At 42.0% G+C, this 24129-nt stretch overlaps 1 protein-coding gene and 1 long non-coding RNA gene across 4 annotated transcripts in view; one reads left to right on the forward strand and one right to left on the reverse strand.

Annotated features, from left to right (window-relative positions):
• Positions 1 to 479: 479 nt before the first annotated feature.
• Positions 480 to 3425, forward strand: zfp36l1a (zinc finger protein 36, C3H type-like 1a). The gene is made up of 2 exons (XM_042437006.1): positions 480 to 743; positions 1956 to 3425. The coding sequence occupies exons 1-2, from the start codon at positions 693 to 695 to the stop codon at positions 3018 to 3020; spliced, it is 1116 nt and encodes a 371-aa protein (XP_042292940.1). The 5' UTR covers positions 480 to 692; the 3' UTR covers positions 3021 to 3425.
• Positions 3426 to 7695: 4270 nt separating this feature from the next.
• The window catches only part of LOC121914050, a 58721-nt gene continuing 42287 nt past the window's right edge, over positions 7696 to 24129 (reverse strand). The window contains exons 5-7 of one of the 3 annotated variants that reach the window (XR_006100449.1): positions 9922 to 10000; positions 9693 to 9743; positions 7696 to 8025 (exon numbers count right to left, since the gene is read on the reverse strand). This is a non-coding gene — a long non-coding RNA (uncharacterized LOC121914050). Of the gene's footprint in view, positions 8026 to 8864; positions 10001 to 24129 lie in introns of those variants that run through there. The other 2 variants (XR_006100448.1, XR_006100447.1) reach the window with 2 other exon arrangements.

Consider the following 24129-nt stretch of genomic DNA (forward strand, 5'->3'; position numbering starts at 1 on the left):
AGTTGTAGCTACTGTCAGTCACTGGGCTTTAAAATGATCTGATAGTAATCTGGTTTTATTTATAATGTATTTATACTATTTACATGTAAATTCAAAGTAAGACAGTAGAAGCTGTAAAAAAGTTAATCAACTATCATGTACAGTGTCCTGAGTGTATTAACTAACTTTAATAAGTCACTTTTTAAGTACACTCCAAGGTCTCTATACTCTCAATGTTAAACTATCAAATTGGCTCACTATAAAACAGATAAAGACTGAGTTATTTTTACTGTATATCGCTCAGAATAAAGAGTCTACAACTGTTTAGTATTTGTGCTGCGTGCAGCAGTGTAGTGGTTCAAACAAACTGACAAACCAATGCAAGTTTGTCCCTTCACCCGCAGAAGAGGAAGGAAAAAAAAAAAAAAAAAAAAAAAAAAAAAAAGTTAAAGTTAACGCCCAGCGCCGGAGGCTCCTCCTGCAGAGGATTATAAAGCAAATGTCGGGGCTGGTTCAGGGCAGAGGGGGAGTTCTGCAGGGTCAAAAATACACAGGAGCTGCAAATCAGAAAACTCAGCAGACCTGCGCAACTTTCCAACAAGCACAGTTTGGGGTTCTTTTTTTTTTTTTTTTTTTTTTTTTTTTACTTTTTTTTTTTTTTTTTTTTATACTACTTTTGATTTGATTGTGTGGTCGCTGCTGCTGCTGCAAAGATGACCACAGCCGTGGTGTCGCCTTTCTTCGACTTCGAAGTAATGAACAAGGTAGCTTCAAAAACTTAATTTTTTTTTTTCCTTCCTCTTTTTGCTTTTCTAACTAATGTACGAAGTGTTGTTAGCCTGTTAGCCGCTGTGCTGTGGAGGAATGAGGAGCTGCATGCCCGCGGCCCTCCGCCGTGACGCGCTGTGTTGTTTTGCTGTGTTGGTTTGTGTTTTTTCGCTTCGCTGTGAACCGACTGTTTGTTTATATTTTTTTGTTGTTGTTGCCTGTTATTTCCTGTCAAAGCGTCGTCGCGGACTCTTATTTTATTGAGTGTCTCTGTAAAAAAAAAAAAGTGTGCTCAAAGTGTATCTGGCGGTAACTTAACAGTTGTTGAAATGGTAAAAGTTAAAGTCATTTTGATATTCAAACATGTGCCACATCAGCTCGGTTATAAATACGTGTTTTGCTTGCCGGTTACGTTGCAGTTTCGTGTTGGGGACGTTAGCAAATGGTTATTTCTTCATTCTTTAAAATGAGGAGCAGTTTTGCGCCACTTTTAATACTCCTCACAAAGCAGCCACATGCTCGCTAATCATTGACCAGATTTGTCCGGCTTTAACCTACTCTTGCTCCTGTAAAAAAAGCTGTTTCTGTGTTAACTCTTTCAGTCGTTAATATTTGTGGGCATGTAACTTTTTCTTTTTTTTTTTAATCCTCGGTGAGCCACTGCGCTGTTTTCGTTTGCATTACATTTTCAAGTTTCACTGTCAGATCTCTGATTTAAAGCTGCACTTTCTCCTTCTTGTATGATCTTTATTCTCTGTTAGATTTATGTAAATCGGTGATTAACACAAGTCTCCGCTCGTTTTTTTTTTTTTTTTTTTTTTTTGGAAAGTGTATTGAAAAAGCAGATCAGTGTTCCCTTGTAATTCAGCAGGATGCCACTTTCATTATCTTTCAAATGATGCAGCCTCTTTGTAGCCACTAGCAGCCCACTGGCCTCTCTCATGTGCTCCTGCTCCATTTACTAAACAGGCACACATTCCTAACCAGGGCAACTTGCCAAACCAGCTGCTGTTCTATAGGCCTGTATCCGCTCATGTTGTCAGAGCCAAAAAGGACACAGTCATGCAAGAGGAGGCTGTGGATTTTTTCCCCCCTCTCCAGCCCACCAGATCTTTTAGAAATCAGGACCACACTGACTGTCGCTCTTCTGTAGAATAAGTCCTAATAACATCTATTTTTTTTTTGTGTGTGTGTGTGTGTCTCTTCAGAACAACAAACTGCTCAGCTACAACAACAACCTGGGTGCCCCCCATCCCATGTCTGTCCCTTGCACTGGCACCAATGTGCCCATCTCCAGCCCCACCGGAGCCCTGCTGGACAGGAAGGCGGTGGGATCTCCCTCAGTGGGAGGCGTGTACCAGCGGCGGCACTCTGTCAGCAGCACAAAGTTCAGCCAGAACCAGTTTCTGAACAGCCTGAAGGCAGCGGACCACTCCTCACTCATCTCAGGGGTTGGCAATGCCAGCAACAACAAGGAGAACCGCCTGCGAGACCGCTCCTTCTCTGAGACAGGCGAGAGGCTCCTCAACAAGTGCCTGGGCCCTGCCAGTCCCACCAGCGGCAGCCAAGTGAACTCCAGCCGTTACAAGACGGAGCTTTGCAGGCCCTTCGAGGAGAACGGTTCCTGCAAGTATGGCGACAAATGCCAGTTTGCTCACGGAATCCACGAACTGCGCAGCCTGAGCCGCCATCCCAAATACAAAACTGAGCTGTGCCGCACCTTCCACACCATCGGGTTCTGTCCTTACGGGCCTCGCTGCCATTTCATCCACAATGCTGAGGAGCGCCGTGGACCTCCCCAGCAGTCCTCCCCTCTCAACTCCTCCAACAAGATGGACAGGCCCCGACTGCAGCACAGCTACAGCTTCGCAGGCTTCTCCAGCTCAGCCGGGCTGAGAGACAGCCCCACCTCTGTCACCCCTCCACCCATGTTCTTCCCTGATGAGGTCCCGGACTGGCCCAGCAGTAACCCCTTCACCTACTCCAGCCAGGAGCTGGCCAACCTGTTTGGGCCCAGCCTCGGTGCCGGTCCTGTAGGCACAGAGCCCAACACCCCTGCACCTCCCTCTCCAACAAGCACGCCTTACTATTTCAGACCCATGTTGGAGTCCCCTCAGATGTTCGAGTCTCCAGCCAGCCCTCCAGACTCTCTGTCAGACCAAGAGGGCTACCAGAGCAGCTCTGGAGGCAGCCTGAGTGGCTCCGAGTCCCCCACGCTGGACACCACCCGCCGCCTTCCCATCTTCAGCCGCCTCTCCATCTCTGACGATTAGACTGCAGGCATCCACCAGAGACTTAAAGTTTGATGACACAAAGAGAACACGGCACTCCCCTCTACCTCTGACCCGTTCCTTAGCTTCCATGTCTTCCCTTACACAAGACACCTTTTTGTTAATTGCTTGTTAGCATTGTAAGGATGTAGTCAATTAAGGGAACTATCGAATCAGATGATCATTTCATCCCTGTTAATCCGCACAGCAAGTTTTATAAAAGTTCCCCCCGCCATGTGTCATAGTGCCAAAAAGGAGAGGAAATTGAACAATGAAAATCATGAGAACAAGAATTGACTGTTTCGCCAGGTGCCACTTGTTTTTTCTTTCTTCTTCATTTGTTCTTGAATGTGTAGCAGCACAAGTGGCCTTGGAAAGGGGAGTGCATTGCACCCGCCCCCGCCCCCCCCCCCCCCCCCACCCACCTCCCCACTCTCCCCCCTCCTTTCCTCTCTCCTCACCCCCTTGATGATACCACTTCCCCTGAGCTAGCTAGAGGGTGCTCACTAATGTAACTGTAGATCTACCGCAGCCGTTTTTACAGACTGAGTTGAGAGAAAAGGAAAAAAAAAAAAATACAGACCCTGAAATGATATGAAATAGTTTTTAAAAAAAAAAAAGAGGAAAAAAAAGTGCCTGGGGCGGTTTCTGCATGTGTTTAGGGTGAATGGACTACTGTGTTTTTTCGGTTCTTTCTCATTTCCCCCCCCCCCCCTCCTTGCCCCCCCCCCCTCCCCTCTTCACCCTCCCCCCGTCACGGTTCTTCTCAAGCCCTGTCTTATGTAATTGTGGACTGGGTGAGTCTGCAGGAAGGACTTTGAACTGGAAGTTGGTTGTGTTCTCCCTCCTGAGTGTTTCTCCTCCTGTTGCTGGTCACTGGCTCTTTTTTTTTTTTTTTTTTTTTTTTTTTTTTGTTTGGGAAGGAAGTCTTGATATCAAACTGATCATTAAACCTGTAAGACTTTGTCCCGCCTCTCAACGCTACCCTCCCCCGCCTCCTCTTAATCCTCACCGATCTGGGGAATTCCAGCATTCCCATGGTGCAGTTGAACATCCTGCGACTTGACAAGATCGGATCTCCAAGCTATTTTACTTTACTTCTCCCCCCACTTTAGTACCTGCTCCATGGAGCGTTCCGTACTCATTACATCCCTTTTTTTTTTTTTTGCTTTCTTTATTTGATAATTATTTTTTATTAATGTTATTATTACGGTTATTATTATTGTTTGAAAACTTTCCAGACAGAAGGTTTTGCTTGTCACTGCTTATTTAACTTATCAGAACATATTTATTGGTGATCATATGCATTTTTTGTTAATTTTGTTTTGTATTTATCTGGATAATGAACAATAGAATATATTTTCTTTTATGTTAAATTATGATCTTCCATATTAATCTAAAGATTGTGAAGACATTTTTTTGTCAGTTTTCCTTTTTTCACAGTTTAATATATTGTACTTCAATGACTTGTTCTGCAACTACACTTTGTCAAAATGAAACTTAATTTAAAGCAAAAAAAAATGCAAAAAAAGATGTTTTGCGTTTTGATTATTTATTGTACTTTTTTTTTTCTTACTCCCACTTATTGGACTGCAATTCCATCAAAACTAGATTTGCTTGTATTCATTCCTGATGTTTTTTTCCCCCCTCCACACCTTTTACAATAATCTGACAGTAACAGTAGCTAACTGTTATCACGTTGATTCAACTCCTTTTTTTTTTTTTGGTTTGATTTCTATTTTGTCCCAATTATAAAGAGGAGTATTTTCACAGTACTTGGGTTGACGGTAGAAGTAAAGGGGTGCTTTTTTTTTTTAAAGACCTCTCACATCACTGGTTTAGGAGAAGTTAGAAGACTGGTTATTTTGAGATGTCTTCATCAGTAATGTTCTTACACCCAGTCTGTTCTTACAAGCAATAGCTGTGACCAAATGGGTTGAGGAAAGTTTATTTTTCTGCTCCTTTTTCTTTTCTTTTTTTTTTTTTAAATTTTTGATTTGGATGCTTGACGCACTTGCTTGGCCCCCCCTCTTGACCATCGGAAGTGCCTCGTTGAATACATTCCAGGTAGCTAAGGCTTCTCCGCCTTTTATATTTGATAATGGAGGACAATGAATTTTTTTTTTTTTTTTTTTTAAAGTCACTTGTTCTGTGTTGCCTTCACGTTGTTGGTAAGAGGTGAGCAGATTTTGACACAAAGAAAGTAAAACTGTTGAATGTATTTTTTCAGCCATGTTTTTTTTTTTTTTTTTTTTTTTTTCACTACAGTAATTTCTGTGAGTTTATATGAAAACCTGTTTTTTTCCCTCTTTTTTGTAAGTATTGATTGCAGTTAAGTCAATAAACCCCGTATTTTTGGAAAAGTTAAAATGTGTAATGAGTCGTTTTCAAGGGTTCTTACGGGAAGTCGGGTAGATGTAGACACCCCTACGCTTTACGCAGTTACAGTCTGGTAAGCGACATTTGTGATGAATGATACTGAAAGGTGTGTTAAATGTTAAGCTGGAAACCACATATAAAAAAAAAAAATCTTTACATGCAGATTAAGTTTCAAAAGCCTATTATATGTATTCTATCACGTTACATAGTCCAACCTTGAATCGAGCTTCTCACATGACCTTATTAGTCTAGCATTAGAGATTTCCCATAAGGTATAAGGAAGTTGCATTGTTTTGGAAGACCATTGTGTCAAATATTTCTATACTCTATATATAAATGGGGATAAAATATGTTGTCAAACATAAGTAGAATCAATTAAGTAGGAAATAAGCAATACAAGAGGCCTACTGGCTGTGTTTCTCTGTGCACAATGCAGAAGTAAAGGGTGTTTCACTGTGGTGGAAGTTGATTGGTGAGCTGCACAGAGAGCAGTCAGGGGTATTGACCTGGGGATGATCAAACTTTGAGCAGGTTTTGTTACGCAAAGACACCACACTCCTGGTTTCAGCAGAAATATTGATCAGTAGGGACCGTAACTGTAAGGTTTCCAAGAATTTAAAAAAAAAAAAAAATTGATTTGTTGAGGTTATAACCTCATCGGTTATCCTGAGGTTACATGTAAGGTGATCGATAAGGTAGTTACTTCTGGTAAGCGTGGGACAAACATCTGAGTCACTGATTGTTATAGTGATAGGATTATCAAGATATCTAGCTCAGCGCCGCATGTGGTCAATTTTTTATATATTTTCACATATAAATCTAGATAACAATCTCTAACCTTACAAAGACAAACTGAATGGTGTTTGATTTCAGTAAAAACATGCTGCAGCTTCCCCTTCAATACACTCCACTCAACAACATCCACACTGTTTCTGCCTTCCCTCGGTTTCTGGACACTTCCGTCTGTCCATGTTTATGTTCTCTCAGATTGCAAAAAGGAGCCGGAACAGGAACTCCCTTCACTCCATACAATGGTGGGTGCTGACCCGTCACAGCTGACCCGTGGAAGCCTCCTTGTTGCTTTATTCCAGAGAACCGGGCCGGGTAGATTGTCTTGTTCCTTTTGCTCCCTCCCCACCAGCCCCTATCCCATCACTGAACAAGCTGCCTGCCTGCTGAGAACCTGATTTCACTTCACGGCCCAGTGTAACTTCACCTACCTCTCCGCATTCCAGTAAATTAAACCCGGGAAACAGCCTTCAAAACATTGCTTTTTCTCGATACACACAGGTGCTCGTGTTGAGTTGATTACTCACTACTTCATATTGTTTCATTTTGTAGGCGCGCATTCATTTATAGGCAGAGAAAGTAAAAAAAAAAAAAAATCCCACAGCAACTTGCACAGACAACATGTGGACAAGAAGCTGAACACTAATGATTGAGTGATTCATGACATGCTGCAAATAAAATCCTCATTACATTTCAAAGCAATGATCGAACTTGGCAACAGAAACCATAAAGCAAGAGTATGTTTTTATATGTGGATTACATAAATGTTCTTTTTAAGGAATCACTTTAATAGAATATGCAACTTTTTTTTAATGCTAAAGTAATTATTAATAGAACAACATAATAAAACAAGCTTTTATGGTTCATATTCCGAATTACAAAACATCGTAGATGGACGTCAGCATCCTCTCTCAACCAGACATGCTCTAAAAGTTAAATTTAGCTCAACCCTAATGTTCTGTTAATGGTTCTGGAGACCACAGACCCTCTTTAACAGCAAAAAAACATACTCCACATTGTTTTATCACCTTGATACTTTATGACCTTCTTAGTTTTTTATAATTATTGCTTATAAAGATGATTTCGAACTGATGACATGTCTCAAAACTCCATTACTTCTTGTTGGCGCTCAGAGGCTCCAGCTGTTAAATATATTTAGTTATATTCAATGGATTTTTATATGCTTTACATCTGTGAGTGGTGTTGACAGTACTTTTTACGCAGAGCTAGCCCTCCCAAATCCCCGAAAAGTTTATTTGGATTTTTGTTATTTTTGTTTTATATGTTCATAAGAGGTTTAACAGGGAGTTCGGCCTTTCTGGGGTCTAACTGGCCATCATTGTATAGGATAAACTACTGTACATTTCTATGTTTGTGGATGACTTTTTGGCAAACAAATGAAATGTATGTTTGTTCATGCATAGGTCACATAAAATGAAACATGAAATATTTCTTTATTAGGTGTAATATCAAAGATTTATGCTTATTTTCATTTTTTGTCACCCTCATCACGTGTAAACTCAGTTTGTGGCAAAGGGAAGGGTTCCTACTTCAAAACTTTACTACATATTGGGTTTTAATAAGGGCAGAAAAAAAAGGAAAAATAGTTAAAAGAAAGGTTTCCATATTAGGTGAAAATGACTCGTGTGCACCATCCATGTTTTTTTTTGCTGTGCTCTTTCAGAAGAGCTAAAGTGTTTGCAGAGTCTGAGGGATATGAAAGAGGGCTGCTTCCTGTTTGTGCGGTTTGTGTATAGAGACACCTTGAGACGAAGTACCAGGAAGTGGGTTTCTGACTCTTCAGCAGAAGAAAGGTGGCGGAGGGAGGGGGTCGCCTGCTCTTTGATATGTGTCAAAAAAAAGAAAAAAAAACTTCCATTACTTACTCACATTTTACAGCAAGTTACTTTCCAACATGGAAACTGTACTGTGACACAGATCAAGTTTGTGGTTCATTCATTGCTTGCTGCACGACACGATAACGCAGGTGTGTAGTTTTACTCTCAGTGCTCAATCTCCATTCAACTTTAACCCACAGGGTTGAGCAACCAAATGTCGCAGCATGTACACTTTGTAATTGTGGTATCAGAGGCAGGTTTACTTTTTGTTTGAGAAAGAGGTGAGCAAACAGAGCTGGTTGTGCTAACTGTGCTATTTCCCTTATCTACGCTCACAGCTGAGAGCGGGGTGGCTGCAAAACTGCGTGCATGCATGTGTGCATGTGTCTGTGTCGCTCTAGTGTGACAGGTGATGTGTGATGGATAATTAATCACCAAACAAGGGCTGAGGTCAACATTTGAGTGATGAGGTTAGGTTAGGGGCGTATTCAGAGGCTGCTTTGTCTGTAGAAAACAGAGAGACACGATTGACCTCCTTCAGACACACATACCAGAGCTCAAACCTGCATTAAAAACAGCACTTTTAACATCAGTGAAGGGATTATATGTTCCTCTATGGAGTGAAAAACATCAACCCAGGGTGAGATCATAAGCACACATGGAACAAAAGCATTCAGCGGTCAAGCTTAAAGCGAGACCTTTTATATCTTTTGGAAATTTGATACTGGAAACAAAGTTTTTACGCAACAACTGGAACAAATCTTTGTTTTGATTTTTGTAGACTATAGAGAAACTACAAAAAACTTTTCTGTCTGCACAATCTTTATTGTTTGTTCCAGATCAGACAAACAGTTGTGTGTGTGGTAATAATAATTTCTGTGATGACTCATCTTATGATGTGACAAACAAACCACAATAATGTGAAATTTCTAGTCACATTACACAAACACGATCACTATGAAGATACTGCATGTCTTGCTACAACACACTTTAATGACATATTTGTCTGGCTCAGTGATCAAACCTTTGACCTCACTGTTAGATGACAGACCTCTAAACCCCCCTTGCTTACGTACAGCGAAAGTGTACCTTTATCATCTCTGTCTGTACTCACTTTTATCTCTACTCGGTGGTTGATTTGTCTGTGGCCACATGAAGGGGGGGATTGTGGGGAGTTAGACTCTTGTTTTTCCCAAATATTGAAATTCTTAACTTAATTATGGTGATGTGTTTCATAATTTGTGTTAACAAGGGGCCTTCTCATCCCATCTCTAATCCCTTCCTGACTATTATCAGCCTGTGGTGTGTATAATTCACTGTTTGGGAAGTTTACCTTCTGAATACAAAACAATGCAGATTACTGAGTGTATGCTTAGAACTGAAGTTAGTAACAGAGAAAGTTGGATGCTCAAATTTACTAAACAATCTGACCACTTTCATGTACTTTTAGATTGGTTTGCCTCCAAAACAGAATGGAATTAAAGATGGCATTTAAATATATTGAATTGCAATTTATAGACCGTGATGTACAATAACTTTCTAATGTCAACAACATTAGTAACGCCCCATTTTCAACCTCACAGTTTCCTCTGTATGGTGTTTCCAGGTAAACACATATTTCACAAAATGTCTTATCTGGTTATCATGCTTTAACTGTAACTCAACTTACTTGTAACTTGTTCTAATTTCAGGAGGGCCGACACTTTACTTCCTTTCTCTTCTGCAAGCAGCAAATGGTAGACTTTATCTTTGTAGGTTCATGGCTATATATGTCACAGTGAGACTGATTGCAGATCAACAAAGACAACAGTCACAACCACTCCCTGATCCTGTGGGTTTAACCCAGGCACTCCGCAGCCCTATTATCTAGGCCACTGAGACTATGACACACTGCTTACCGAGAAATGACCATTAGCCCTGCCAGGATCCAGTGTCACATGTGCTTTTCTTCCCCCTGGCTAAGTGGCAACCCTTGACCTGTAAAAGAAAGGAAGAGAAAACACATATGTGTCGAGCAGAGGAGCGGAGAGGTGAGGAGGCTTCAGAGGAGAGCACTGGAGATGGCCGTCTGACAGGTTGTGGAAACACACCCTTCCACTCCTTAGTGTGACAGAAAAACAAACACAGAGCCACTAAACTCTCGCAGAGCCCCACGCTAATGGACAAGCGATGACTTTTTCCTAATGAGACGTGCTGGCCTGGTGGAAACGGGAGATGAGCGCTGGCCAATGGCACAGCCTGTCCCAAACCTGACACTGTTGTGCTTTGGGTTTCTGGACCACTGGGCCGAGTGAGTCACTCCTTCAACTCTCCTGAGTGCTGAGCCACTTAACCCTTCCTGTCTCATGACTCCCAACATCATGGCCCGATGGGAGGAAAGTGGCTTCCATTAGCAGCAACACCTGCTCTGCTTTTACCTTACTTGTGCTTTAATTGAGGAGAATTCTTCTAATTTGGGTGTTATTTTATCATCGGTTGTGATAACACAGTACTCACCTCATTGCTGAGATTTGACAAAACAATAGCTGACTAGCAAAACATCAAACTGTTTATAAAAAAGCCTGTGGTTGAGCCAGATGATCTAAACCAGTGGTTCCAAACCTTTTTTGCAACTACTTCATACAAAGCAATGCTGACTTGCAACCCCTTGTCACGGCATGCATGTCTATCAGTTGTGTGATCAAAGACTGATTTTCTCCGATTTTTAGAGGCCCGAAGAGCTATACAGTATTTCGAAAGTCAAATAATCATTCCCCACTGAACCACTGATCCAAACCACTTTATTGGGAGGTAAAGCCAAAGGTAAGTGCTGCTGAGATTATGGTAACAGTCCTTCATTGCACAGGAAAATGATGCGTGCACAACTACAGTAAGTACAGAAGGTCAAAGTTCAATCGGAAAAACCCTCTGTTATCTGTGATAAATGTTTACAGGACAGTTTGGGTGATAATTTTTACCATCCGCCTTTGTTGTCTCTTCCAAATAAGTTTGAAGGTGTGTTTAAAACCTGTATGATCGTTTGACTGCTCATGTTTCTGACCTCATGTGACTTCTTTTTAGTAGTGCTGCTGTGTTACCACATCTAAGCTCTTAACTTGGTGAGTGGAATATCATTATTTTCCATGTTATTCTTTGACAAAACATAAGGTGCAATTGCAGTAAATGGAGGAGAGAGTCTGCACAGCTTCCTACTCTTTGCATCTGTCCTTTTTGTCTGTGTGTGATGCACGGAATTAGCTTAACGTCACTGAACCATGCTAAAGCTAAAAACAGCACGTTTCCTCACACATCTTTCTCAGTTTTGTTTTGCAGCATCTGTTTCCTCTGGTTGTGGCGCATTAGAAAACAACCTCATTTTCACTACTTAAACACAGTTTTCAGTTTCTCACTGGTTCAATACCGATTTATATGACCTCAGTGCACACACAGATACACACACTCCCAGAAATAAACATACTCCTACACCTTAACCCGCCTACAGATACGCATTGGACCATGACAGACCTGTAGAGATGACTAACCAGCCCCTCTGAGTCACTCAAGCCCTTTAGAGGTAAAAGCAGACAAGATGACATCAGTGATACTTTAACAGGAAGTCCTTGCTCTGTCTTGTACCGAGGCCAAGTCTACGCCATGCACAGATGATCATCTGGGATAATACACAACACTGTCACATGATGTTGAAAATAAAATTACGAAATGGTGAAAACATGATAAGGTAGAAGCTACTTCAAGGCCACAAAAGTTTAAAAAAAGGGGGTGATGCTGGGAGCTTGAAAGACAGAAAGACAAAGAGAGCTGAGAGATAAAGAGACAGAGAGGATGGCTGGACTTAAGTCATGCCGCCTGCAAATATAACCATGGCTGTATCATTTTTTTGTTTGAGTTGTAAACAAGCCCCAGATATCTGGCCTTGGGAGGTTAGTGAATAGTTAATGAACTCTGTATCTCTGTCTCTCTCTCTTTCTGTGTGTGTGTGTGTGTGTATGTGTGTGTGTGTGTGTGTGTGTATATGTGTGTGTGTGTGTGTGTGAGTATTTCACAATGATCTGCTGGCTGGAGCTCTGAGAGACGAAGATAAGAACTGACTGTGAGAAACCGCAGATCTCACACCCACTCACTAGGAAAGAACACACAGACACACACACACACAGACATACACACAGAATGCACACACAGGAACATGCACGTACACACACACACACACACACAAGGCGTACGTGCATGCATGCTCCAGCTCACGTGTAAGTCTGAACATACAAAGGAAAGGCGCATTTAACAGTTGACATTGGGTTCCCTCAGGGACGTATGTGGGGCTCCTCATGATTGTGGAATTTAGCTGTAAAAACACAACAGAGATTGTTTGGAAGTGTCTGACTGCTCAGATTTCTCAAGGCAAGTCTTCCATCGAGATAAGGCTCGGTCTGAAACCTGTCAAGCTCGCTCCTGTCCTACACTCACCCTCGAGCCTCACCTGCTAACCTGCTACGACATGCTAAACTGCTCTCACACAGGTAGGCAGGAAAAAAGGATTAGAGCGCAACTTCACACAAAGGCCTTGAGTAATGGTGGTGTCAGGATATTACTAAATCAACAATCACAAACTGAGTGTGCCCACAGTATACAGTATCTAGCCGAGACTTTTTGTAAACTTTATCAGAGGGTGACAGACTGTTGACTCAGATGCAGATTATTCCTATTAGATCTGAGTTGCGAATTGGGTCCAGAGCTGTAGATTTGAGAGTCGAAACACAGACTTGAATCACACTTCAGCCACAAAAGAGACAACTAGACTTAACAGTTTTGACACTTGACTAAAAAAAACTTGACACTTATGCTCAATTCAGTACGCTCAGGGGTTTCACTACAGTTTCACTTGGTTGCTGTCAGTCCGGTTGCCTGATGAAGACATATAATGACACTGAAATAAAATACAAAGTTTCAATTTCATGTCCATCTGTTAACTCATTTCTTGGTTTCTGTCAAATAAATGTCAAAAAGATACATTTTGAGTATCTGTGCAGGTTGTCAAAATCCCTCTCATTTCTCTTCCTGTAAGACATTGTTATGACGCATCTAGATCTCGGGTCCCTATGCATAAATTTATCGAATGAAATGTGATTTGGGGCAACTAACAAACCCCATTCATCACATAAAATCATCTTTGACCATTACTCTGTGTACAAGTTATGTAGTCTTGCTTTAGATCAAGTCCTGTCCAACTTATTTATAGAGCACATTTAAAAACAACAGGAGAAGTGCTTTGCAAAGAAAGTTAAATAAACATAAAAATAGAAGTTAAAGCAAATTTATCATGATATTAAAAATGAAGGTGAATCATCGACTTAAAAAGACATCATGAGACATGCCTCGAGTATTTAATCACTAAGCCGACCTTAAGGACTTAGTGTCAGCTACAGTATGTAAAAAACATTTTTAAAACGACTGAGAAAGGAAAATGTTCAAATCCATTTTTAATGCTCATTTTATTGGTCTGTCTTTATTTCTGAAAGACTATTTGGAATTTGCTTGTCTTGAGCTTGCTCCAAAAGACTTAAAAACAGCTCTGCTTGTCGCTGCTCAAACCCAAGAAAAAACCTAAGTCACCTATACACAATAGCTCTATGCAGGGAAACAATAAACTTGTTCTCAGAGGGGAACTCATCTGGGTTTTCCACTCCGCGTTTCAGGCATCATTGTTATCAGAAACACGGAATAACAGGCGAGAGAGGGAACATGATGTGTGAGAGCAGGCTGAGGCCCAGAGGAAGGCCCAGCACAATGCGAGGCAACGGAGATCTCTATAAATCACAGGCCTAACCGATTCCCCACCTGTGTCCGCTGTCTTCCCAGAAACCCAGAGTCACACAAACAGCTGCCCCGGCTTTGGAAAACCTTCAAGACCACAGACACAAAATCACATGTGCAATCAAGAGTTTGGGATATCAAACGCCAGCAATGTGTAGAACAAACTATCCCTTTAAGGCAGAAATTGTTGTTTTGGCGTAGGGTTTTGGTATGACGTTCTACAGTGGCGCACACACAGCTGTTTAAATTCATGCTTTGCACACACGTGATCAAACAACATAGCCATTAATTTGATTAGAAGGCCCTCAACAGTTTCCAGTTTTCAGTCTTAAAAGCGCATTGTGGTCTCTGCCAAACCAAAAGCCTGAAATAAATTAACGTCATGATATTAACAGTAAGACAGTGCCATCCGGATTTATGGTATTTCCCAGTAAAAGGTCGTCAGTGTTTCTGGAGGTGACGCATCAAATGTCTGTGTGTGCGTGTGTGTGAGTATATGTACAAGTCTGCCGCGTATGTAAACACATCCGAATGTGTATGAGCATACAAACACATACGAATGTGTATGAGCATGTGTGCTGAAGGGGGAGGGTTGTTTACTTGGGCAGCCTCTCAGAGAGTGTCTCCTGGCCAGCTCCCACTTCCTGCCCCTGCGCCTGGAGCAGCAGCCTGTCTAGTCAGCCACCTCGGGCTGACAGGGAGACCACATGCTAAAAGACTTATTGGCCTACTTTAGAAGACCTATGGGTTTAAAGGGGACTGTAGGCCTGCTTTGGGTGCGGCTGGAACTGTTTTGAAGGGAGATTGGGGGGTCTAGGGGGTGTCTGATTTTTTTAATAAAGCACTCAGCCTCCCTCCCCTCTCTCCCTGCTTTCCTCTGAGTGCTTACAGCTGCAGGGATGGAGAAGGGGGGCATAGCGGAACAGAGTGAACAGGCTCCGCATAGAGAGGGCCCTTCATGAAGTCACATCTGGACCTTTCCCAGAGAACTCAATGGAGCGGAGAGGCTAATGAAAGTCTTAAGTTATGTAATTGAGCTCTTCCATGTGCACCAGACGGTAATGTTGGCTTGATCCGCAGCACAGGATGTTAGCAAAATCCTATGGACATTTATGTCCCTCACAAAAGGCCTGACGAACTCAGCCACTCTAATGTTGCTACTGTCATGTCTGTAGCAGCTTGCTAACCCCAGAACCTGGACATACTAGAGCTGCAGGCCCATACATGGAATCACAGCAGTGAGAGACTTGGCCTGTGAGGCATAACAAACAGGGTTTGGCATTTACTGCTACTAACAGGCCTACTTAGGTTGATTGGCCCATGTTGCTTTGCTGCAGTTAGGCTTCCACTGTCCGGCAGCAGTGGAAAATCACAAGAGAATTATGAACATTAAGTACAGCGGATGATTAAATGTGGCGTACAATGATTCTTTTTGAACCTTGTTCAAAGTGTAAATGATTGTAATGTAATTTTGAGCCTTGCAGTTTATGACAAACACATGTCTGCTGGTGTATTGTTTTGCTTAACAGTGACTTAGCGGAGAGGCTGTAAAACAAGCTGCCTGGCTGGTTATGAGTGGGAGAAGGAAAGAAAGACCTGCAATGTAGGGTAACGTGGTGAGAGGTGGAGTGATGAATGGTACATATACAGTACACGCATCTGTGCTTGCTTTTCTGGTGTGTGTGTGGATGCAAACAAGCACGTAGTCATGTGTGTGTGTGTGTCCATATGTACAGGACAACTGTGGGATGGGTGTATGTTGTAACCACAATCAGATTGAATAAGGTCTCCAGTATCAGCCCCCAGCTTTGATTTACCTTCCACGGCCGAAGGGAGAAGAAAGGGAAGCAGCCGAGGCAGAGGAGACGCTCCTGAAATGAACACCTTGGTAAAACCTGCCGGTGTATAAAGTGTCAGCATTGGGGCCTCTCCGTGGCGCGGTGCCAAGCCCAGAGCCACTATCACCTTCACCACCATCACCACCACACCACTGTGCCTTCCATTAATAAAAGAGAAGAATAACAGTGACGGAGGGGAAGATAGGCCAGGGCAACGATACATTACCTGCCAATTAGACGCAGGGCGGCGGCAGCGAGGGGAAATGCAGACCATATGGGAGGCTATGTGAGAGGCCACCTGACCCAAGGGGCCCACAACTCTCACATCAACACTCCTCGCCAGACTGGACCTGTTTGAAGTCTTACATAATGCCCCGAATACCACCCTCTTCTCCATCTCTCTCCCCAGTCTTTCCAGCCACCCCTTCCTCCTCCTCCTCCTCCTCCTCTCTTGCCCTCCACTTTCCACTTTGAGACCACAACCACAAAGACAGGCCCCAGCCAAGACAAACACAGCCCAGAATCAAATCAATTTTTGAGAAGTTATGGTGCAACTATTACAGCTTAACACGCTGCTGACAAGCCGCATGAGATGGTCCCCTCATGAGTGTGTGTGAAGAATGAAGGCCGTTACGCTGCTACGTAAATTAAGTGATCAGACACACAAGAGACATAACAGTGGTTGCCACTGACAAAGTCCTTCTTCATGCATCCTTTATATAACATGCTTTAGTAATCCTGATGATTATTTCTTGGAAGTTGCTCAGTGGAATCGAGCATACCGTGACACAAATCTCTTGCACCGACTCATTACAGTGCCTTTCCTATGTGTTCTGATGCTTAAAAAGAGGCCAAAGCTTTTTTAATTTTCCAAACATTTCCACTTGGTAATGGGACTTCAAGTGTAGCATTATTTCAACAAGTGTGCAAAAGCTTCAAAAGTTTTGCTAGTTCAAACATTTTGACATTTTATTGCACAGAGTTAGACGATAGATAGATACCGCTCTCATATTGGTTTGTTAAATATGATGCTACAGCCAGCCATCAGTTAGCTTAGCTTAGCTTAGCATAGTCAAAGGTAGCAAACTGCCTACCAGCACCCCTAAAGCTTACTGATCATGTTATGTTGCTTATTTACATACAAAAACGAAAGCGTATGAACAAAAGGTGGTTTACCCGGAGGTTATGTGCTGGACTATTTGTTGCCTGGCAACCTCACAGTTACAGCCAGACTCAAGTAAAACCACAACCTTTCAGCATGAAACAAACAACATAAACCGTGTTAATTAGTAAGCGTTAGAGGTGCTGTTAGGTGGAGTTTGTTACCTTTAGACAGAGCCAGGCTAGTTGTTTCCCCCTGTTTTCAGTCTTTATGCTAAGCTAAGCTAACTGGCTGCTGGTTAGCTTAGCATTCAAACATCTAACTCTCTGTAAACAAAAAAAAGTGAACAAGAGCATTTCCTAAATTGTCAAATTCTTTCTTTGATGTGTATACACACAAACTGACAGTGTGCAGTCACTCTTCCGCTGCCTCAGTCTGGCTAGAGTGTATGAGGGGCTCATGGCCAGGTCTAGTCAGGACCAGAAGGGCCAGCAGCAGCTCTTTGGAAACACTGACTCACCAGCCAGGAGCCTTAACTCCACTCTGCCTCTGTACAGCTGGCTGACGGAAAAAAAGATTTATATTTCTAAAACACCTTTATTGTTACAACACAAAACATAACAGAGCTAAAACAAGCTCACAAGAAAACCATACCGCAGTCCAGAGGAATAAATCTCACACCTTGCACAAACAAGCCCCAGAGACATGCTCACATTAAGAATGAAGGAGCTCCACGGCTCCTAATCCACCATAAAAGAGGAAAGGAGGAAGAGAAAGAGAGACAGAAAGCTGTATCATTAACATGGTTGGACCCCTGGGAGACTGCTGGCCCATCATAAGCCTCTTATTAGACGACTCTCCTCAGAGAACTTGTGGTCTAATCTTATAAAACTTTGAACACCCGCTCCCTGCACTGGCTGATTAGTCACAGTTCTGTTTTTGGAGCTCCAGTGTGGTGGACTTGTTATACTTCAGGCTCACTTGAAATGCCGCTTTGACAGAGTCCCTTCTGAATTATGGTGGAAAAGCACAGGGCGAAGAGGTGTTGAGGCGTCGTTAGAGTGACACAGGTTTTTTCACACTGTTCTTTGCTGTTGCTGAAAGCTGAATCTTTCATCAGCCCACCTTGCTTGAAACTTAAGTCATATGTGCAGGGCCCAGCCTATATGCCATAGTACTTAAAATGAACTCATTCTTACCCAACATAGAGTCTAACACATCACACAAATATGTGCGTAGCTTCTGTGGTATCACGCTATTTGTGTATTTAGTAATAGGTTAGAGGTTTCAGGTGGGCCAAGACATTTACAGGTTCTTATTTTAACCTGGTAATTTTACCTTCATCCAGATAAAAGGATTTAATGACTGAAGCATCATCATGGTTGTTGAACAAAAATTTTGCCCAACCATAATGGAAACAGGAAACAGCAGTGATAAAGGAAGTCAGAGAATAACAACAACAGCAATAGCTGCGGTGAAAGAGGCAGCTCAGAAAATATGAGCATTTAACGGTCTGATTGCTTGAAAGGTTTCAGGTCCTCCGGCAGTAGCAAACAAACGATTTGAAAGTGCTGATGTTAGCATCAAGAGGTAAACAAAGGCAGAGAAGGAAATGAGACTGTGTCCCTCTAATCATGTGATATTTTAGACCATATGCAGACAGTTTGAACTGCGGTATATGAGAATGAAGGCAGTGCAATATCATTTGGTTCAGCAAAAGGACTGTTTTGTCTTGAAGTATTCGATGTACAGACTTCAGCCTGTAAATCACCATAAACTTCAACCATAGTCTCATATTTACCTGGTCTAGTATTCAACTTGTTTAAGTCATAGTTCCACTGGTATGATCGATAGACAGTAAAATTCACACAGTGTCAGCAGTAATAGGAATTATTTGTCTGGTAGAAAGTAGTTCTAGTAAAACAATCCTTGTATTGAGGCCTGTGGATTATCTGGACTGAGTTTCTGGAAAAACATGTTGTATAACTTTGAAAATGTTTCAATGATGTGAGCACCAAAGGTGATATAAGAGACAGATATCTTAAAACTTGGGTAAAGGAAACTAACTAAGTATCTTCATGGCTGGATGGTGAGAAATATGTTTTGTTTTTTAAATTCAAATGAAACCCACCCTATGGGCTTTAGACCAAACTTTAGTTCAAACTGAAAAACAAATCATTAAACTCTTGAGTAAAAACTCCAGCACCACCTACATCCCCTGTGTTCATTCTTCAGTCCAGGATTTGGTGTGAAACTGAGTTGCAGCAGCTGTGTCCAGGGCTGTAGAGACCTCTTGGTCTCCAGGCCAAGTTCCATGTCCGCTGTGATTATAGCACTAGAACAATGCGAGCCATTGTGGCGCAGCGAGCGTGGAGTCCCTGCAGTTTTCTCCATCATCTCCCTCAAACGCTCTCATTCAGCACACACACACATGCACACACAAAAGTGCTGTAATGGACTATCGAGTTAGGCGAACCACATAAAGGTAAAAATGTATGGTGGGTTTTTTTTTTTTTTTTGAGTGAGCATGAAATATGGTTGACTGGGTCCCTGGTGCTCAGGCAGCCTGCCAAGACTTGAAGCAGGCAGTTGAAATTCATCACAGTTAGACACACACACACACACACACACATGCAGACACGCACACACACACACACACACATTCTCGCTGCTGGAGACCTCAGGCCACAGGGGGAGAACAATCTGACATGCCACACAGCGAGGCTCTCTGCAATTAGACAGTCACTTTATCACACTACAAACTTCTCTTTTTCCATCTTTCTCTGTCTCACAGACACACACACACACACACACACACACAGAGACACACACCCAAACAAACACATAAAGGTGTAATCACTCACAAACACACTGCCAAAGTCAAAACTGCTATTATCTGTCATTAGGGACACACACAAGCAAACACAGTCGGCCTCATGCTGCTAGCCAGCGAGTTGCAGAGAAGTGCAGTGAGTAAGTTAGTAAGTAAGAAAAATTTATTTATATAGCATCTTTCACGGACATATGTCAGAAAGTGCTTCACAGTCGAATAAATAAAACAAGTATAAACAACAGATAAAACACACAAGGGGAAACGGACATAAAACACACATTAAAACATAAAACACCACATGCTACCTAAATACCTGCCTGAACAGATGGGTTTTTAACTGCTTTTTAAAAGAGTCCACAGAGTCCAGAGACCTCAGACTTACTGTGAGACTATTCCAAAGCTTAGGTGCTGCCGACTGGAAAGCACAATCTCCCCCGAGGTGTCGTCGAAGTGTCCCTCGGACACTTAGACGACCCAGGTTAGAGGACCTAAGAGCTCGGCTCGTGGTGTGAGGGTGCGGAGAGTCCATGATATAATGTGGAGTCTGGCCACGTAGGGCTCTATAAGTGAGCACCAAGATTTTAAAATTAATTCAGAACTAACAGGAAGCCAGTGCAGAGAGGTTAAAATACTGTGGGTGTAAAGTGTGAATAAGTGTAAAGCACAAGACCTTTGCAAAGAGTTATAAATAGAGACGTGTTATGTTGTGGTTGTCCCTCCGGGGGACGACTGGAAGTATAAGTCATAACCTCTGCGACCCATGACCTTTAACCCCTGGCCCTAGGGGTTCAGTGGACGTGCTGTGAGTCAATGATGTCCAGAGGGGTACACAGGAGTATTAGCTTTTATATGATCTGTGCTCATGTCCCCCCTTCACCCCAACTTCCTGGAACACATCTTGAGTTCCACTATTCTGCGTGTGTACCCATTTGAACATGCAAACTGATACACATGAGTAGATTTTAACACATGCTCACAGGCGTACAGTGTGTGCATAAACACAAGCATGAGCCCTTGTGGTGTAACCTTACGTTTGCAGCATGAATACATGTGTGTCATAAACATACAGGGATAAAATCTTACAAAAGATATATTGAGATTGGTTGCATCAATTGTTGGGGTTGATTATAAATTCTGATGTAATATTACAGATTTGTTTTTGTGGGTTTGTTTGCCTTTATTTGACAGCAGAGGTAGAGAGGAAGGGGGGAGAGGAGGGAGCAAGAGGGTCTCTGGTTAGAATCATAACAGGACGTTAAAGTTATTTATTTATTCTTCATCGATGCTACCTAATTAGCATGTGCTACAAGCTCAACGCCACTCTCATGAGAGAGGTATCAGTGTTCTCATCTGACTCACAGGAAGTGAATAAGCATATTCCTTGTTTGCCTTTTCTTTGTTTGTTTGTCTGTCTATAAAATATGATTATTATATCATCAAAATACCCACCAATGTGTTTCCAGCTGCAATGAGATGCTAATCACTGTTGTTTATAGCAAATAAGGTCCTCTTGTGACCAACACAGCTACAAATATGCTTCCACTAATATATTTACGTAACATTTTCATCAGGGGTTTTTGTATTATAGATTTTTTTTCAATCCAATATTCATTTGTCACAAGACTGATAAATTCCTAAATTTCTTTATGAGAAAATTCCCCCAAATAATGCACCTGACTACTCACACGACATAATGTTAGGTACCGGAGTAGCAAAAATAACCCAATTTCCCTGTTGAAGACTATGAAGCTCCACAATTGCGAAACTGGAGCCTCTCGTCACACATCTACATGTGGTCATAACAGAGCAAACCATCAACCCAGGAGGTTCACAGTGTGAACGCAGGGTCAGAGGTCATGCAGTGATTGGCCAGTAAAGGGAATGCAATACGGAGGGCAAAGCTTCACAGAAGATTTGTCACCCATCATTTCACTGTATCACATATCCCAACTCTGCAGTATATGTTTGGCTTAAAAGGAGTTAAACTCCATGCCTTAGAGGGTGATTATTATTACACTGACGCAACAGGTGTGGAAGAGGTGTGGCAGGGCAGGACACCCTGAGCTGGCATGGAATAAATACAACAAAATTAACTGACACTGTGGAAGTGAATGAGGATGTTAGGAGATTATTAAGGATTAGTCACACAATATGTCAATATGCCAAAATGAGAAAACATAACATTTATTTATTGGAAGCAATGAGGGACATTTGAAGCATGTTGTAGTGGATTAACCCTCCTTATAGTGAGTCAGTTTTTTGCATCTGAAATAAATTCATACCTCAACTCATAGTATCATAGATAATCACACTGTAGGTATAGTATAGGTCAGTGGTTCCCAACCTGGGGATCATCTGTATAAGAAAGAAAACTGTATCAATATTATTATATTTTTTCTGGCTTTTCTCAAATGTTTGGTTTATTTATTGCAAAATACTCAATACTTTTTCCTCTTTATGCCTCTATAAATCATCTAAATGAAACAATCTGAGAAGAAAAAAATCACTCTTTGTTTAGACCGCTCATAATTCATGTCAACTCTAAGGCCGTATCTTTGATGAGGGCTCGAACATCAATATTGCTTCATTTTAAAGGGTCACAAGCCAAAAAGTGTGACGTCAACAACACTACAACTACTGCTATGTTGCAACTAGTTAGTAGAGTAAACTCACTACTTGCTTTAGTTGCACCATCTCTACTGGCACTTACTAAGTCAGTCATAATCAAATATTGGTGCTGTAAGTGACATTTTACCAGGTGCATCATTTAGGTAAGACAGAAGAGAAAGCCACTACTTTACATTAGGAGATCTATAATAGACTGTATTATTAGAAAAAGAGAGCATGCTGTGTGCTATCATGTGCATAACTAGCTAAAATATGACACAACCCATCTTACGTCACCTCTTAAATAATTGTTAATTGATTGCTTCTGTGGCACTTTTTTCATTATGGTGAGGATGTCTGTATCACATCTGAATATAGCCATAAATAAGAAAAACATCACCACAAATCTCTGAAAAACTTCCGGTCTTTGCAAAAATATTCTGCAAAAGTTAACACCTTAACAGTCACAACTTCCTGTTGCAACTAAGGTGGTCATGCCAGTGGCGATCCCCATCTCAAGAGAATGCAGCATAAAATCACAGTTGTGCCCGTGTCTAATTTAGCTAATTTAACTTTACAGCACAACACTGACCGTGCATTTCAGTGTCATCATAAATGTAAAGGGTGTTTGTCTGTCACAGGAAATATCCCCCTATAAATATCAAATAAACATTTTTCTGGCTGTTTTAACATTGTAGTCTCTAATAAGGAACAACTTGCACATGCTTGCTCAGGGGAGGTTATTGTAACAACCTTGCACGGTGCAATGGTGGTTATAGCATAACTCCCACACTACAGTCAAAGCAGGTTACATTTGATCTTACAAGTTGCTGATGCAACAGGCTGCAGTGGTATAGGTGATATACTGTAGGAAAGTATTAGTCCTTTGACATTCAAATTCACATTTGAAAACAATTTCTTATTATAGCTGGAAGAAATTAATCATAACTGAATAAATACAGTTCTCAAAATGTTCTCCAGTAAAGTCTGCAGATGTTTTACTCATCTGTTTCTTTGCCACTAAACCTCCTGTCTCAAAACAAACTCTCTCAGTAGAATGTAAGCAAAGCAGAGAGAGTAAAGTTAAAAGAAGACGCCAGAAAAGATAAACAAATGCAATTCAACTTGACATCAGTTCTTATGTAGTGGGAGGTGTAAACATGCAAGCGCAAACAGCCCGAAGACATGATGAATTGACTTGCAGAGAAGGCTAAAACAAGGTGTGAACGCCCTCCATGTAAGATTTAAGAGTGTGTGTCTGTATACCGTATGTGTGTGTGTGTGTGTGTGTGTGTGTGTGTGTGTGTGTGTGTGTGTGTGTGTAAGCTACCAAGAAGAACATTGTGTCCAGGACTTGCAGCCAGGCAGTGAGTCAAGGCTGCAATAAGTGTGTGTGTGTGTGTGTGTGTGTGTGTGTGTGTGTGTGTGTGTGTGTGTTTGTTTATGTTTCAAACCTTGACACTACTGATGCTGCTGTGTGCTTTTCCTTAAATTCCTCTACACAGTGTTTTCTACATAAACTCCCCAATCTTCTCTGTTCTGAAATAGCATAAAAGGAAGTGGCTGGGGGTTGAACCTGCCTGTGGGGTGTTCTCCTCAACAACACCTCAGATCAGTGTCTCCTTTCACTCTTCTGATCTGTGTAGCTGCCATCAAAGACACCAGAGCTGTTTGGCTGAGGTTGAGATGGGCCCAGCCCTGCCTGCAGTGCATACACCCTGAGCTATTTCTCTTGCCCTGGAAAGGTGGTTTGGTTTCAGACAGGCTGCTACAGGCCTGCATCTGGGATCAGGATGGGGAGACATACAGCAACTCCTACCTGTGTGCTTTTCTATGTGTGTCATTGTATGTTTGCAGAGAGTGAAACAGATTTGCTGGAAAGGCCAGACGGGTTTCTGCTTGCTGCTGGGATCTGCTG

Source organism: Thunnus maccoyii, chromosome 16 (genome assembly GCF_910596095.1).
Source record: "Thunnus maccoyii chromosome 16, fThuMac1.1, whole genome shotgun sequence".
Classification (NCBI taxonomy): domain Eukaryota; kingdom Metazoa; phylum Chordata; class Actinopteri; order Scombriformes; family Scombridae; genus Thunnus; species Thunnus maccoyii.

Coding starts and splice junctions, on each gene's coding strand:
- zfp36l1a (XM_042437006.1), top strand. CDS start 693: ATGACCACAGCCGTGGTGTCGCCTTTCTTCGACTTCGAAGTAATGAAC. Junction 744..1,955: donor ACTTCGAAGTAATGAACAAG/GTAGCTTCAAAA, acceptor GTGTCTCTTCAG/AACAACAAACTGCTCAGCTA.